The sequence below is a fragment of the Chiloscyllium plagiosum genome, unplaced genomic scaffold, assembly GCF_037043375.1.
Source record: "Chiloscyllium plagiosum isolate Xiang-an unplaced genomic scaffold, Cpla_swu_hap1 HiC_scaffold_54, whole genome shotgun sequence".
Taxonomy (NCBI): domain Eukaryota; kingdom Metazoa; phylum Chordata; class Chondrichthyes; order Orectolobiformes; family Hemiscylliidae; genus Chiloscyllium; species Chiloscyllium plagiosum.
In genome coordinates this window covers 306274-318968 of record NW_028270193.1, presented here as the reverse complement: position 1 = coordinate 318968, position 12695 = coordinate 306274, and the positions used below count along the sequence as shown (strand labels likewise).

At 46.2% G+C, this 12695-nt stretch overlaps 1 gene segment (V, D, J or C); it reads right to left on the bottom strand.

Moving 5' to 3' along the window:
• Positions 1–1346: 1346 nt before the first annotated feature.
• On the bottom strand, positions 1347–12348 carry LOC148134583 (Ig kappa chain V region Mem5-like). The segment is given in 4 exon segments: positions 1347–2224; positions 11238–11269; positions 11769–12066; positions 12253–12348. Coding segments are annotated over 4 exon segments (708 nt in total).
• Between the last annotated feature and the right edge of the window lie 347 nt (positions 12349–12695).

The window sequence follows — 12695 nt, the reverse complement described above, 5'->3', positions numbered from 1 at the left end:
TGGGAATAGGGGTGAGAGGTCAGAGAGGAGAGTGGAGGAAGGTAGCAAAGAGTACAATAGGTGAATGGAGGTGGGGATGGAGGTGATAGGTCAGAGAGGATGGTGGAGTGGATAGGTGGAAAGGAAGATAAGCAGGTAGGACAGGTCATGAGGATGGTGCTGAGCTGGAAGGTTGGAGCTGGGGTGAGGTGGGGGAAGGGGAAATGAGGAAACTGATGAAATCCACATTGGTGCCATGGGATTGAAGTGTTCCGAGGCGGAAGATGAGGCGTTCTTCCTCCAGGCATCGGGTGGTGTGGGAGCGGTGGTGGAGGAGACCTAGGACCTGCATGTCCTGCGCGGAGTGGGAGGGGGAGTTGAAATGTTGGGCCACAGGGCAGTGGGGATGATTGGTGTGGTTGTCCCAGAGATTGGTGTGGTTGTCCCGCTCTTCAAGAGGAGACCACATCGGGTGCAATAAATGATATTGGTGGTTGTGCTGGGAAAAATTTGATGGATGTGGAAGGCTCTTTTGAGGCCTTAGATGGAGGTAAGGGAGGAGGTGTGGGCAGAGGTTTTGCAATTCCTGCGGTGGCAGGGGAGGGTGCCAGGAAGGGAGGGTGGGTTGTTGGGGGGCATGGACCTGACCAGGTAGTCACGGAGGGAACGGTCTTTGCGGAAAGCAGGAATGGGTGGGGAGGGAAATATATCCTTGGTGGTGGAGTCCGTTTGGAAGTGGCTGAAATGTCGTCAGATGTTGTGGTTTATGCGAAGGTTGGTAGGGTGGAAGATGAGCACCAGAGGGGTTCTGTCCTTGTTACAGTTGGAGGGGTGGGGTTTGAGAGCAGAGGGGTGGGATGTGGACAAGATGCGTTGGAGTGCATCTTTGACCACATGGAAGGGAAATTGCGGTCTCTAAAGAAGGAGGCCATCTGGTGTGTTCTGTGGTGGAACTGGTCCTTCTGGGAGCAAATATGGCGGAGGCGGAGGAATTGGGAATACGGGATGGCATTTTTGCAAGAGGTAGGTTGGGAAGAGGTGGAATCCTCGGTGTCGGTGGGTTTGTAAAAAATGTCAGTGTCAAGTTGGTCATCATTAATGGAGATGGAGAGGTCCAGGAAGGGGAGAGAGGTGTCAGAGATGGTCCAGGTGGTCATTAATGGAGATCTGTTTGGAATCTTGTAACCTCCAATGATTCCAGATCAAAGGGATCGTTTGAAAGTGATTGATGATTGGCTGTCAGTATCCTCTACAATGGATGTGTCATTGATTGACAGGCCAAGTAGCCAATTGTGACAATGCCATGCTGAAATGCAGCCAATCAGCTGAATGGAGTGGTCAATCTCCAAAGCACACAGAGACAGAGACTGAATCTTCTTCATCTTTATTCCCTTTTCCAGATTGACATGGACAGAAAACAGTCAGCAATTAACAGCCCAGACAGAGGAAGCTACACAAATTCACAGCCACATTAGAGCTTGAGGGTAACACTTGTGGAGGTTTTCTCAATAACATGAGAATCCTGTCCCTTCAAACAGTGATAAAACCTTAAATTAGAACTGGCAGCTGAGCAGAAAGGAGATCTGGTTTACTGAAGCAGAGACTTCTGAGGTTCACATTGTTTTGTACAGCTGACAGTCTTCAGCAACTTCGAGAGGTTTTACTTGACATCATAAGCCATCACTGCCCCAATCAAACACTCCCAGGACCGGGTCAGCATGAGGTTTGACACAGAGTAAAGCTTCTTTTTGATGATTTCAATGTGCCTGCCTTAACCCTTGAACTTCAGATGTGTCTTCGAGCCAATCCCAAGAAGGAAGAGAGTTGAAATTCAGTGCTGACAATGATCTTTGTCCTGCCAGCTCAGCCCTGTTCTATTTAAAGTTGTATCTCCTCTGTGGACTGTCTTGAACACTCTACACACATTCTGATCTCCTGATGCTCTTGCTGAGGGGAGAGGGGAGGGTCACATGGGTGAGGGCACAGGAGAAGCGAGCGTTGGACTCCCAGTCAGACCCAGCGAGGGTTAGTAGGCTGCTGACACTGTAGGTGCTGTCCGAAGCTCGCAGGTAGTTGCTGGTCTGAACCCCGTCCGAAATGACTGCACCGTCCTTCTTCCACTGCACCTCCAGCTCATCGGGATAGAAGTGATTGGCAAGGCACACCAGGGTGGCAGTGCCCTTGGCATTGACCTGCTCCGGGGAGGGGGGCAGCAGGGTCAGCTTGGGCTGAGAGTTCTCACGGCCTGAAAGACAAGCAAAACAATTTTAGTCCCTGCCATTTGAAGGGATTTTAATTCTCTGAACATATACTGGCAAAACAATCCATTTGAACATTTGTAGCCAATACCTAACAAACCCCATAAATAAACAGGCATTGTTTAAATTGCTTCTTGGGATGTGAGCGTCACTGGCAGGATCAACATTTATTGCCCATCCCTAATCACCCAGAGGGCAGTTTAGAGTCAACCACATTGCTGTGGGTCTGGAGTCACATGGTAAGGATGGCAGTTTCCTTCCCTAAAGGACATTAAGGAATCAGATGGCTTTTTCCTGACAAGCAACAATTGTTTCATGGTCATCATTAGACACTTAATTGCAGATTTTTTTTATTGAATTCAAATTCCACCATCTGCTGTGGCAGGATTCTAACCCTGGTCCCCAGAACATTAATCTGGATCTCCGGATGAACAGCTCAGCAATAGTACCATTAAATCATCACCTCCTTTATCTTATTTTTAGTTGAGCATGAAAGCAAGAAGTTTGTTTCTGAACAGGGTGATTAGGAAAAGCACAACTGAAAGACTCCCAGTTCATCCCAAAAAAGATTAGTTTCTTGAAAGTGGAGTTGCCGGTAAGTCGAGGGGTGTCAAAGCCATTTGGCATGCTTTCCTTTATTGGGCAATGCATTGAGTATTGGAGTTAGGAGCTGTTGCACCTGTAAAGGACATTAGTTTGGCCCCTTTTGGAATACTGTGTGGAATTCTGGCTTCCCTGCTGTAGGAAAAATGCTGAGAACCTTAAAATGGTTCAGAAAAGATTTCCAAGGATGTTGCCAAGTTGGAGGGTTGGAGCGATCGGGAGAGGCTGAATAGGCTGAGGCTATTTTCCCTGGATCGCTGGAGGCTGAAGGATGACTATATCGAGGTTTCTAACATCATGGGGGGGCATTGATCAAGTGAAACAAGAAGATATTTTGGTCAGAGTGAAGGAGTCTAGAACTAGAGGGCATAGGTGGAAAGTATCAGGAGAACGATCTAAATGGGAACTAAGGCAAAACTTATTCCTACTGAGAGTGGTACATTTTTGGAATGAGCTGCCAGAGGAAATGGTGGAGGCTGGTATGATAACATTTAAAAGGCATTTGGATGGGTATATGAATAGGAAGGGTTTAGAAGGATATGGGCTAAATGCTGACAAATGGGGACTAGATTAATTTAGGTAATCTGGTCGGATAAGTTGGACAGAAGGGTCTGTTTCTGTGGTGTATATCTCTCTGACTCTATGACTCTATGTCTCTGTGGTTGGCATGGATAAGTCAGATCGAAGAGTCTGTTTCTGTGCTGTACATCTCCATGACGCTAATTGTGTTTCAATCAAGCCCTCAGCACCTCAGGCTCTCCCAAAACATTTACATTTTGTTTGAAAACCAGCCATTTTTGCAATTTCAGGAATGGGGCAGACAATTTCTACACAGCAAGATCCCACTGGAAGCAATGAGATCAAAGAGCATTCTTCATGATTTTGGTTCAAGGATAAATATCGTCCTGAACTCAACCCAAAGAGAAAGTAATTTGGTTCAGTTGGATGGAAAATGAGAAAATGGAAGGTAAAGGAGAAGGTAGGATTACTGGTTAGTGATGGGATTGATTGTTACCAGAAGATAAAAGGAAGGGAAAGAATTTTTGAATATCAAAGGGATCATAAAAGTGCAGGGAAAATCAATTGTAGATCAAACTTAAAGACTTTGTGTCTAAACGCACGGAGCAAATCGAGTAAGGTAGAAAAATGATGTCACAAATCAAGGTAAATTGAGTTTCCAAGGAATTTAAACTTGTTAAAGTGGAGGAGGGCTCAGGAGAGATTATTCAAGATTCTAGAAGATGTAAAAGGACAGAGAGTGTGGAAAGGATCAGGTATCGAACGTAAAGCACAGCAGATAAGGGGACAATGATATGAAGGAGGGCAGTCAATGCAGGACTGAGGGAGTTGTACTTTAATGCACACAGTATGCACAATGAGCTTGTAGTGCAGATTGAAACTGGCAGGTACAATGTTGTGGGTATCATAGAGACATGGCTGTAAGGGGATCCAGGCTGGGAACTAAATATCCAAGGATACATGTCCTATCAAAAGGACAGGCAGATGAGCAGAGGGGCAAGAGTTGCCTTGTTCGTAAGAAATGACTTTAAATCAATAGCAAGAAGTGATACAGTCAGAAGGTGTAGAATCTATGTGGGTAGAGTTGAGGAACCCAAGAAATAAAGAATCTGATGCAAGTTATGTTCAGGTCTCCAAGCAGTAACCAGGGTGTGGGGAAGGAAATCAATCAGGAGACAGAAAAGGGTAAAAACAATGACTGCAGATGCTGGAAACCAGATTCTCGATTAGAGTGGTGCTGGATTGGCACAGCACTTCAGGTAGCATCCAACGAGCAGTAAAATCAACGTTTCGGGCAAAAGCCCTTCATCAGGAATAGAGGCAGACAGCGTGAAGGGTGGAGAGAAAAGTGAGAGGAGGGTGGGGGTGGGGAGAAAGTAGCATAGAGTTCAATAGTTGAGTACAATAGGGGTGGGAGGGTGGAGTGGATAGGTGGAAAAGAAGATAGGCAGGTAGGACAAGTTATGGAGACAGTGCTGAGCTGGAAGTTTGAAACTGGAGACAGAAAAGCCAAATACAAAATGTTATGGCAGACTTCAATGGATAGGTGGACTGGGTAGTGCATCACAACAAAAGGATTTCATGGAATGTCTATGAGATTGTTTTTGAAACAGCTTGTGGTTGATCATTTGGAACAGGCAGTTTTGGATTCAGTGATGTGTAAGGAGGTAAACTTGATTAGTGAGCTGAAGATGAAAGTATCCCTCTGGATAAGTGACCATAATATGTTAGAATTCCCCCTGTAGTTTGAGAGGGATAGGGTGCAATCAGATGGATCAGTATTTCAATTGAGTAAAGGTAAGTACAAAGACATGAGGAAGGAGCTGACCAGAGTTGATTGGAAGGGGAGCCGAGCAGGTAAGATGGTGGGGCAGCAAACAGCAGAGTTTCTGGGCGTAATTCAGGAAGCAGAGTAGGAATTCCTCCTGAAAAAGAAGAAACAGACTAAGGGGAGGACAAGGCAACCATGGCTGATGAGGGAGGTCAAGGACAGCATAAAAGCAAAAGGAAAAGGCATACAATGTGGTGAAGAATAGTGGGAAGCCAGAGGATTAGGAAGTCTTTAAAAACCTGTAGAGGATAACTAAAAAAAAACATTCAGTGTACAGAAGGTGAAATGTGGGGGAAAGCGAACAAGTAATATAAAAGAAGATTGCAAGAGTTTCATCAGATATATAAAAATGAAGAGGGAGGCAGAAATAGACATTGGAAAAAGAATAATAGGAAAATGAAGAAAAAGGAATTGAATCCATACATTACATCAGTCTGCACAATGGAAAACACCAGCAGTGTCCTAGTACTTCAAGACTGTCGGGGAAGCTGAAAGGTCTTAATGTGGATAATTCACCCAGACTGGATGAACTACACCAGTGTGTTCTGAAGGAGATCACTGAGGAGATTATGGGGACATTGGTGATGATCTTTCAGGAATCAATGGAGTCAGGGTGTGGAGGTATTTTCTAAATAAGGAAAGCCTTTGGAGATCTAAAGCACAAACCTCATTCAGGTTTCTCTTAAGGTTAACAGACAGGTCCAGTTTGTGCTTGGGAAGGCAAATGAAATGTTAGCATTCATTTCAATATGGCGAGAACACAAGGGCAGAGATGTACTGCTGAGGCTGTGTAAGGCTCTGGTCAGACTGAATTTGGAATATTGTGAGCAGTTTTGGGACCCATTTTCTATGAAACAATGTGCTGGCATTGAAGGTGTTTACAAGAATGATCCTGGGGATGAAGGGCTTGTCATATGAGGCGTGTTTGAGGACTCTGGGTCTGTACTCAATCGCGTTTAGAAGGATGAGGAGGGATCTTATTGAAATTTGCAGAATGCTGATAGGCCTGGATAGAGTCGATGGGGAGAAGATGTTTCCAAAAACAGGAGAGACTCGGTAACCAAGGCACAGCCTCAGAATGAAGGGCCGACCCTTTAAATTAGATTAGATTAGATTACAATGTGGAAACAGGCCCAACAAGTCCACACCGACCCGCCGAAGCGCAACCCACCCATACCCCTACATTTACCCCTTACCTAACACTATGGGCAATTTAGCATGGCCAATTCACCTAAGCTGCACATCTTTGGACTGTTGGAGGAAACCGGAGCACCCGGAGGAAACCCACACAGACACGTGGAGAATGTGCAAACTCCACACAGTCAGTTGCCTGAGGCGGGAATTGAATCCGGGTCTCCGGCACTGTGAGGCAACAGTGCTAACCACTGTGCCACCGTGCCACCCACACGGCACAGTGAGATGAGATGAGGAGGAATTTCTTCAGCCAGAGGATGGGGAATCTGTGGAACTCATTGTTACAGAGGGCAGTGCAGGCCAAGTCACTGAGTGTATTTAAGACAGAGATAGATAGGTTCATGATTGTCAAGGGGATGGAAAGTTCCTGTGGAGTAGGCAGGAGCATGGGGATGAGAAGCATATCTGCCAAGATCAAATGGCAGAGCAGATTCAATGGGCTGAATGGCTGATTTCTGCTCCTGTTTCTTAAAGTCTTCTGGACAGTTTCCCCAAACCCCTGGAACACTGAACCCACTGGACTGTGAGCCCTGCTATAGCTGTTTGTCATCAGAACTCTGCAAAGAGACAATCCAAGAGTGGAAAGAGTGTGCATCCATGTGGGAACTTCAGAATGTTTCCCCGCTCCTGGAATACCATGAGTACATGAAGTGTGGTCAGTGACAGCAGTTGGAGCTCCAGGGTTCGGAGCTTGAGCAGCAGCAGGTGTCAGTGCAGAGCATCCGTGAGGCTGAGAGCTCCATGGAGAGCACGTTTCTAGATGTGGTCACTCTGCAGCTTCAGAGTATGCAGGGAGAGAGGGAATAGGGGAGCAGCAGACAGTCCAACAGGACCAGGCAGCTAGTACAGAAATCCCCTGAGTGCATCACACTCTACAACCAAGATTCAGTTCAGAATCCTGATGAGAATGATGGTTCATCTGGGGAGTGCAGCCAGAGGCAAGTCCATGGCACCACGGGAGGCTCAGCTGTACAGGGGGGCACAAGGAAGACTGGAAGAGCGATAGTGAGAGGAGATTCGAGAGTGAGGGCAATCGATAGGTGTTTCTGCAGCTGCAGATGGGAATCCAGGATGGTGTGTCTCCCTGGTGCCATAGTCAAGGATGTAACTGACCGTCTGCAGAACACCCTGAGGGGAGAGGGGGAACAGGCAGCATTAGTGGTCCACATGGGTCCTAGTGACAAAAGGAGAAAAGTGGTCTTGCAGTCAGAAGTTCAGGAGCTTCGGAGGGAATTAGCAGCAGGAACTCAAAATAAGAGTCGCCGGATTATTCCCAGTGTCCCATGCAGGTGAGAATAGAATCAGGAGGTGAACACAGGTGACTGTGGGGCTGGAAAGAGGATCCATGAGGGAGGGCTTTAGATTCTTGTGAGGTGGTTTACTCGTGCTGTTAGAGAGGGTTTAAACTAACTTGGCAGGACTGTGGGAGCCAGGAGGGAATATCAGAGAGGAACACCAAGGTCCACAGAATCCTCAGTGCAGTCAATAAGTCACCTCCCAGTGGGAAGGATGTGGAGGAATACAAATGCAAGGAATTTACAGTGACCTGCAAATGTGATAGAGTTGTTATAAATGGGCGAGGGCGTCTTTAGTTTCTGAATATAGTTTGGGGTAGCAGCAGTGTAATGGGCAGAGAGGGGCCAGAGTTGGGAGAGTGTATTCAGGTGAATTTTCAGGAGGCATCGGTGGCTCAGTGGTGACTCAGGGGGGCAGCATGGTGGCTCAGTGGTTAGCACTGCAGCCTCACAATACCAGGGTCCCAGGTTCGATTCCAGCCTTGGATGACTGTCTGTGTGGAGTTTGCACATTCTCCCTGTGTCTGTGTGAGTTTCCTCCGGGTGCTCTGGTTTCCTCCCACAGTCCAAAGATGTGCAGGTCAGGTGAATTGGCTGTGCTAAATTGCCCATAGTGTTAGATGCATTACTGAGAGGGAAATGGGTCTGGGTGGGTTACTCTTCGGAGGATCGGTGTGGACATGTTGGGCCGAAGGGCCTGTTTCCACACAGTAGAGAATCTAATCTAATCATTGGCTGTGAAAAGGGCTAATAATACAATGGAATCTTGACCAACTGGGCCAGTGGGCTGAGGAATGGCAGATGGAGTTTAATTCAGATAAATGTGAGTGCTGTATTTTGGTAAGACACAAGAGATGGGTGAGATCCCAAACAAATATTTCAGGTCAGTATTTATTGGGGAGAAAGCTCGGGAATTTGGAAAAATAGTGATGTCTTGAAAAGAGACCACACACAAATGAGGAGATGCAAAAGATCTTAAAACACAGAAAGATAGATAAACCCTAGGACCTGATCATGTGTATCCCAGAACATTGTGGGAAACTAGGGAAGAGATTGCTGGACCCCTTGCTGAGATATGTGTATCACTGACAACTATGGGTAAGGTGCTGGAGAACCAGAGAGGTTGGCTAATGTTATGCCATTATTTGAGAAAGACTGTAAGGAAAAGCCAGGGAACTATAGACCAGTGAGCCTGATGTCAGTGCTGGGTAACATGTTGGAGTGGATTCTGTGGGATAGGATTTACATTCTTTGGATAATCAATGTGGTTCTATGCATAGGAATTCATGTCTCCTGAATTTGATTGAGGAGGTGACAAAGAAGATTGATGAAGACAGAACAGTAAACATTATCTATATGGACTTTAGTAAAGTGTTTGACAAGGTTCCACATGATAGACTGGTTAGTAAGGTTAGACCACATGGGATCCAGAGGGAGTGAGCCATTGGGGTAAAAAAAATTGGATTGAAGATAGGAGACAGAGAGTGATGGTAAAGGGTTGTTTTTCAGACTGGAGATCTGTGAATAGCTGTGTGCCACAAGCATTGGTGCTGGGTTCACTGCTTTTGTCATTTAAAGAAATGATTTGGATGTGAATATAGGAGTTTCAGTAAGTTTGTAGATGACATCAAAATTGGCAGGACATTGGATAGTGAAGAAAATCATTTCAGGGTACAGCGGGACATTGATCAGATGGGGCAATGGACAGAGGTGTGACAAATGGAGTTCAGTTTAGATACATGTGAGATGTTGCATTTTGGAAAGGCAAACCAGGGCAGGACTCATACAGTTAATGGTAGGGCCCTGTGGAGTGTTGCTGAACACAGAGATCTCGGGGTGAAGATGCAGGTGCATTATTCCTTGAAAGTGGGGTCACAGGTAGACAGGTTGATGAAGAAGGTATTGGGTACACTTGCCTTTATTGGTCACTGCATTGAGTACAGGAGTTGGGACATCATGGTGCAGCTGTATGGGAGATTGGTGAGGCCACTTTGGGAATAATGTGAACAATTCTGATCATTCTGCGATAGGAAGGATGTTGTTAAACTTAAAAAGCTGCAGAAATAATTTACAAGGACATGACCAGGAATTGGAAGGTTTGAGCTAAAGGGAAAGGCTGAAGAAACTGGGGCTATTTCCCATGCAGCATTCAAGGCTGAGGGATGGTCTTATAGATGTGTATAAAACCATGAGGGGCATGGACAGGGTGCATATCCAAGGTCTTTTCCTTGGGAAAGGGAGTCCAAAACAAGATGGCGTAGGTTTAAGGTGAGAGGCAAAAGATTCAAAAGGGACCTGAGGGGTAACTTGTCACACAGAGGGTGGTATGTGTATGGATCAAGCTGCCAGAGAAAGTGTTGGAGGCAGATACAATTACAGTATTTAAAACACATTGGGATGGGAACATGGATAGGAAGGATTTAGTGGGATGTAAGCCAAATGCTGGCAAATGGGATGAGGTCAGTTTAGGATATCTGGTTAGCATGGACAAGTTGAACTGAAAGGTCTGTTTCCACACTGTATGACTCCATGACAATGAGAGGCCGGAAAAGCTGAGACTTTTTACTCTGATGCGTAAGAGTCTGAGGAATGACCTTGTAGAGGTTTATAAAATCATGAGGGACATAGAAAATGTGAATAATTCAGGAAGGAGGTGAATAATTCAGTTATGAAGTTTGATTGGAGAATTTGGGATTGTCTTCTTTGGAGAAGGCTGAGAGGAGATTTGTTCGAGGAATTAAAACCAGGAGGGGCCTGGACATAGTAAATAGGAAGAAAATGTTCCCAATTGAGAAAGGATTGAGATTGAGAGACCGCAGATTGAAAGTAATTGGGAAAAGTAACAAAAGTGAGATGGGGAACAACATGTTCAGCCAGTGAGTGGTTAAGGTGTGGAATGCACTGCCTGAGAGTGTGGTGGAGGCAATTTCAATTGAAACATTTCAAAGGGAATGAGAATGCTATTTGAAAAGGAACAATGTGCAGGGTGACAGGGAGAAGGCAGGAGAATGACACTCAGTGAATTGCTCATTCAGAGAGCCAGTACAGACAGGATGGACAGAATGGCCTCCTTGTGCACTGTAACAATTCTGTGATTGTGTGATTGAGCAGAGTTAAAGCTGGGGGAGGTGGGAGCTCGGTGTCTCACTGTGCTGCTGCTGCTGCTGCTGCTGCTGCTGCTGCTGAGGTCAGTGAGATCAGAGACTGGGACAGGGAGCCAGAGCTCACATCAAACTCTGCCCGTGTCCGTCACACTGAGACTGGCAGGAGGCTACTCACTGATTTCACTCTATGCTGCAGGAATGGGACCACAGGATGCAAATGGATAGAGCTCCTCCACACGGTGAGTAAAACTAACTGACTTATATCTTGTTTCTTAAAGGGAGCAATGGAACTAAAGAAATACAGCTGGACACCCTGTTAGACACAGTGCTCCTCAATTAACCATTTCATTCACTGCAGTTCCCCACTAACACCTTCAACAATTCAGCAACTGTATTTTAGAAATTGTGTTTCAGTATTGACAGGGTTAATAACGGAGGATTGAGGTTTACTTACTCAGTCTGAGCTTGGTTCCTTTACCGAACGTAAGCCACAGTGAGAGCTCCTAGTGGAAAGGCTGTACAAAAACCTCTGATCTCTGCTTCCCCCCATCACTCTCAACCTCTCCCAGTCTCTCATTCACTCTCACCCTCTTGCTGCCCCTCTCTGTCTTTCCCTCATTCATGTGTCTTTGTGTCTCTGTCTCTGTGTCTCTCGGTTGTGTGCAGCTGGGCTTGGGAGAGTTGTGAAATTCGATGTTAAATCTTGCAGCTGCCTTTCACATGTGGCCATAGAATGTAAGAGGGAAACGTGAGGCCTTCAGTGAGTGGTGGACACCACAGGGACTGGAGTGTGCCGTGGACAGTAACAATCCCAGCATGGGGTAATTTGTTCAGTTTCATTTATATCTAACTATCGGATATGTCAGTTCAGGTGGTGGGACTGTGTGTGTCCAGTATTATACATTTTATATTACTCTGGGATATGTCAGTACAGGAGGTGGTGCTGTGTGTATTGAGGTTTTTGTACGGATCTGTATCACTGTGTCGAGGGTAGCTGTAATGCTGCTGACAGTAATAGTCAGCGACATCCTCATTCTGAACGTTGCTGATTTTCAGGGTGAAACTGGTTCCTGATCCACTGCCGGTGAATCGATTGGAGACTCCTGTGAATCGATTTGTTGCTTGATAGATCAGGAGAGAGGGTTTCTGACCTTCTCGCTGCTGGTACCAAGCAAGGTAGCTGCTAATGCTTTGACTGGCCGTACAGGTGATGGTTGCGGTCTGGCCCAGTCCCACTGACAGCACCGGGGGAGACTGGGTCATGGTGATGTCCCCACTGATACCTGAGGGGTCAGAGAGAAACACAGTGAAGTCAGAACTGTCACAGAAAGAGCCTGTCAAATGAGAGATTGTTGGAGACACTGAGCATTCCTCTGGTTTCAGCATTTTACCTTCAATCACAAGTCAGTGGAATTGGAGTGAAATGGAGAGCAGCTAAAGATTCAAGGTGGAAGGAGAGAGATTTGTACCTGCGACGCAGAATGCCAGGGGCCAGATCAGCTGGATGTGTGAAATCATGGTGTGTGCTCCTGTCCCTGTGCCTGGTTCCTGATAAACTCTCCCTTCACTGGGCTCTGCTTTATAAAGCTGCAGTCTGTGAGAGTCTGACTGGGTGTTCCTCAGTATGTAAATGGCATCGGGCAGAGAGAGCCACATCAGTCTTTCGCACTTCCTCGTCTCTCTCTCTCTCTGTCTCAGAGTCATTGATGTGAACAGCAGTGAATGAGGCCATTTGGCCCATTGTATCTGTGCTGTTAAACAGCGATCTGATGACACTAATCCCATCCTCCAGCTCTTGGCCCATTACCCTGGAGGTTACAGCAACACAAGGGAATATCTAAACACTGCTCCAATGTCACGAGAGTTTGTGACTCAACCAGCCTTTCAGGCAGTGAGTTCCAGACTCCCACCA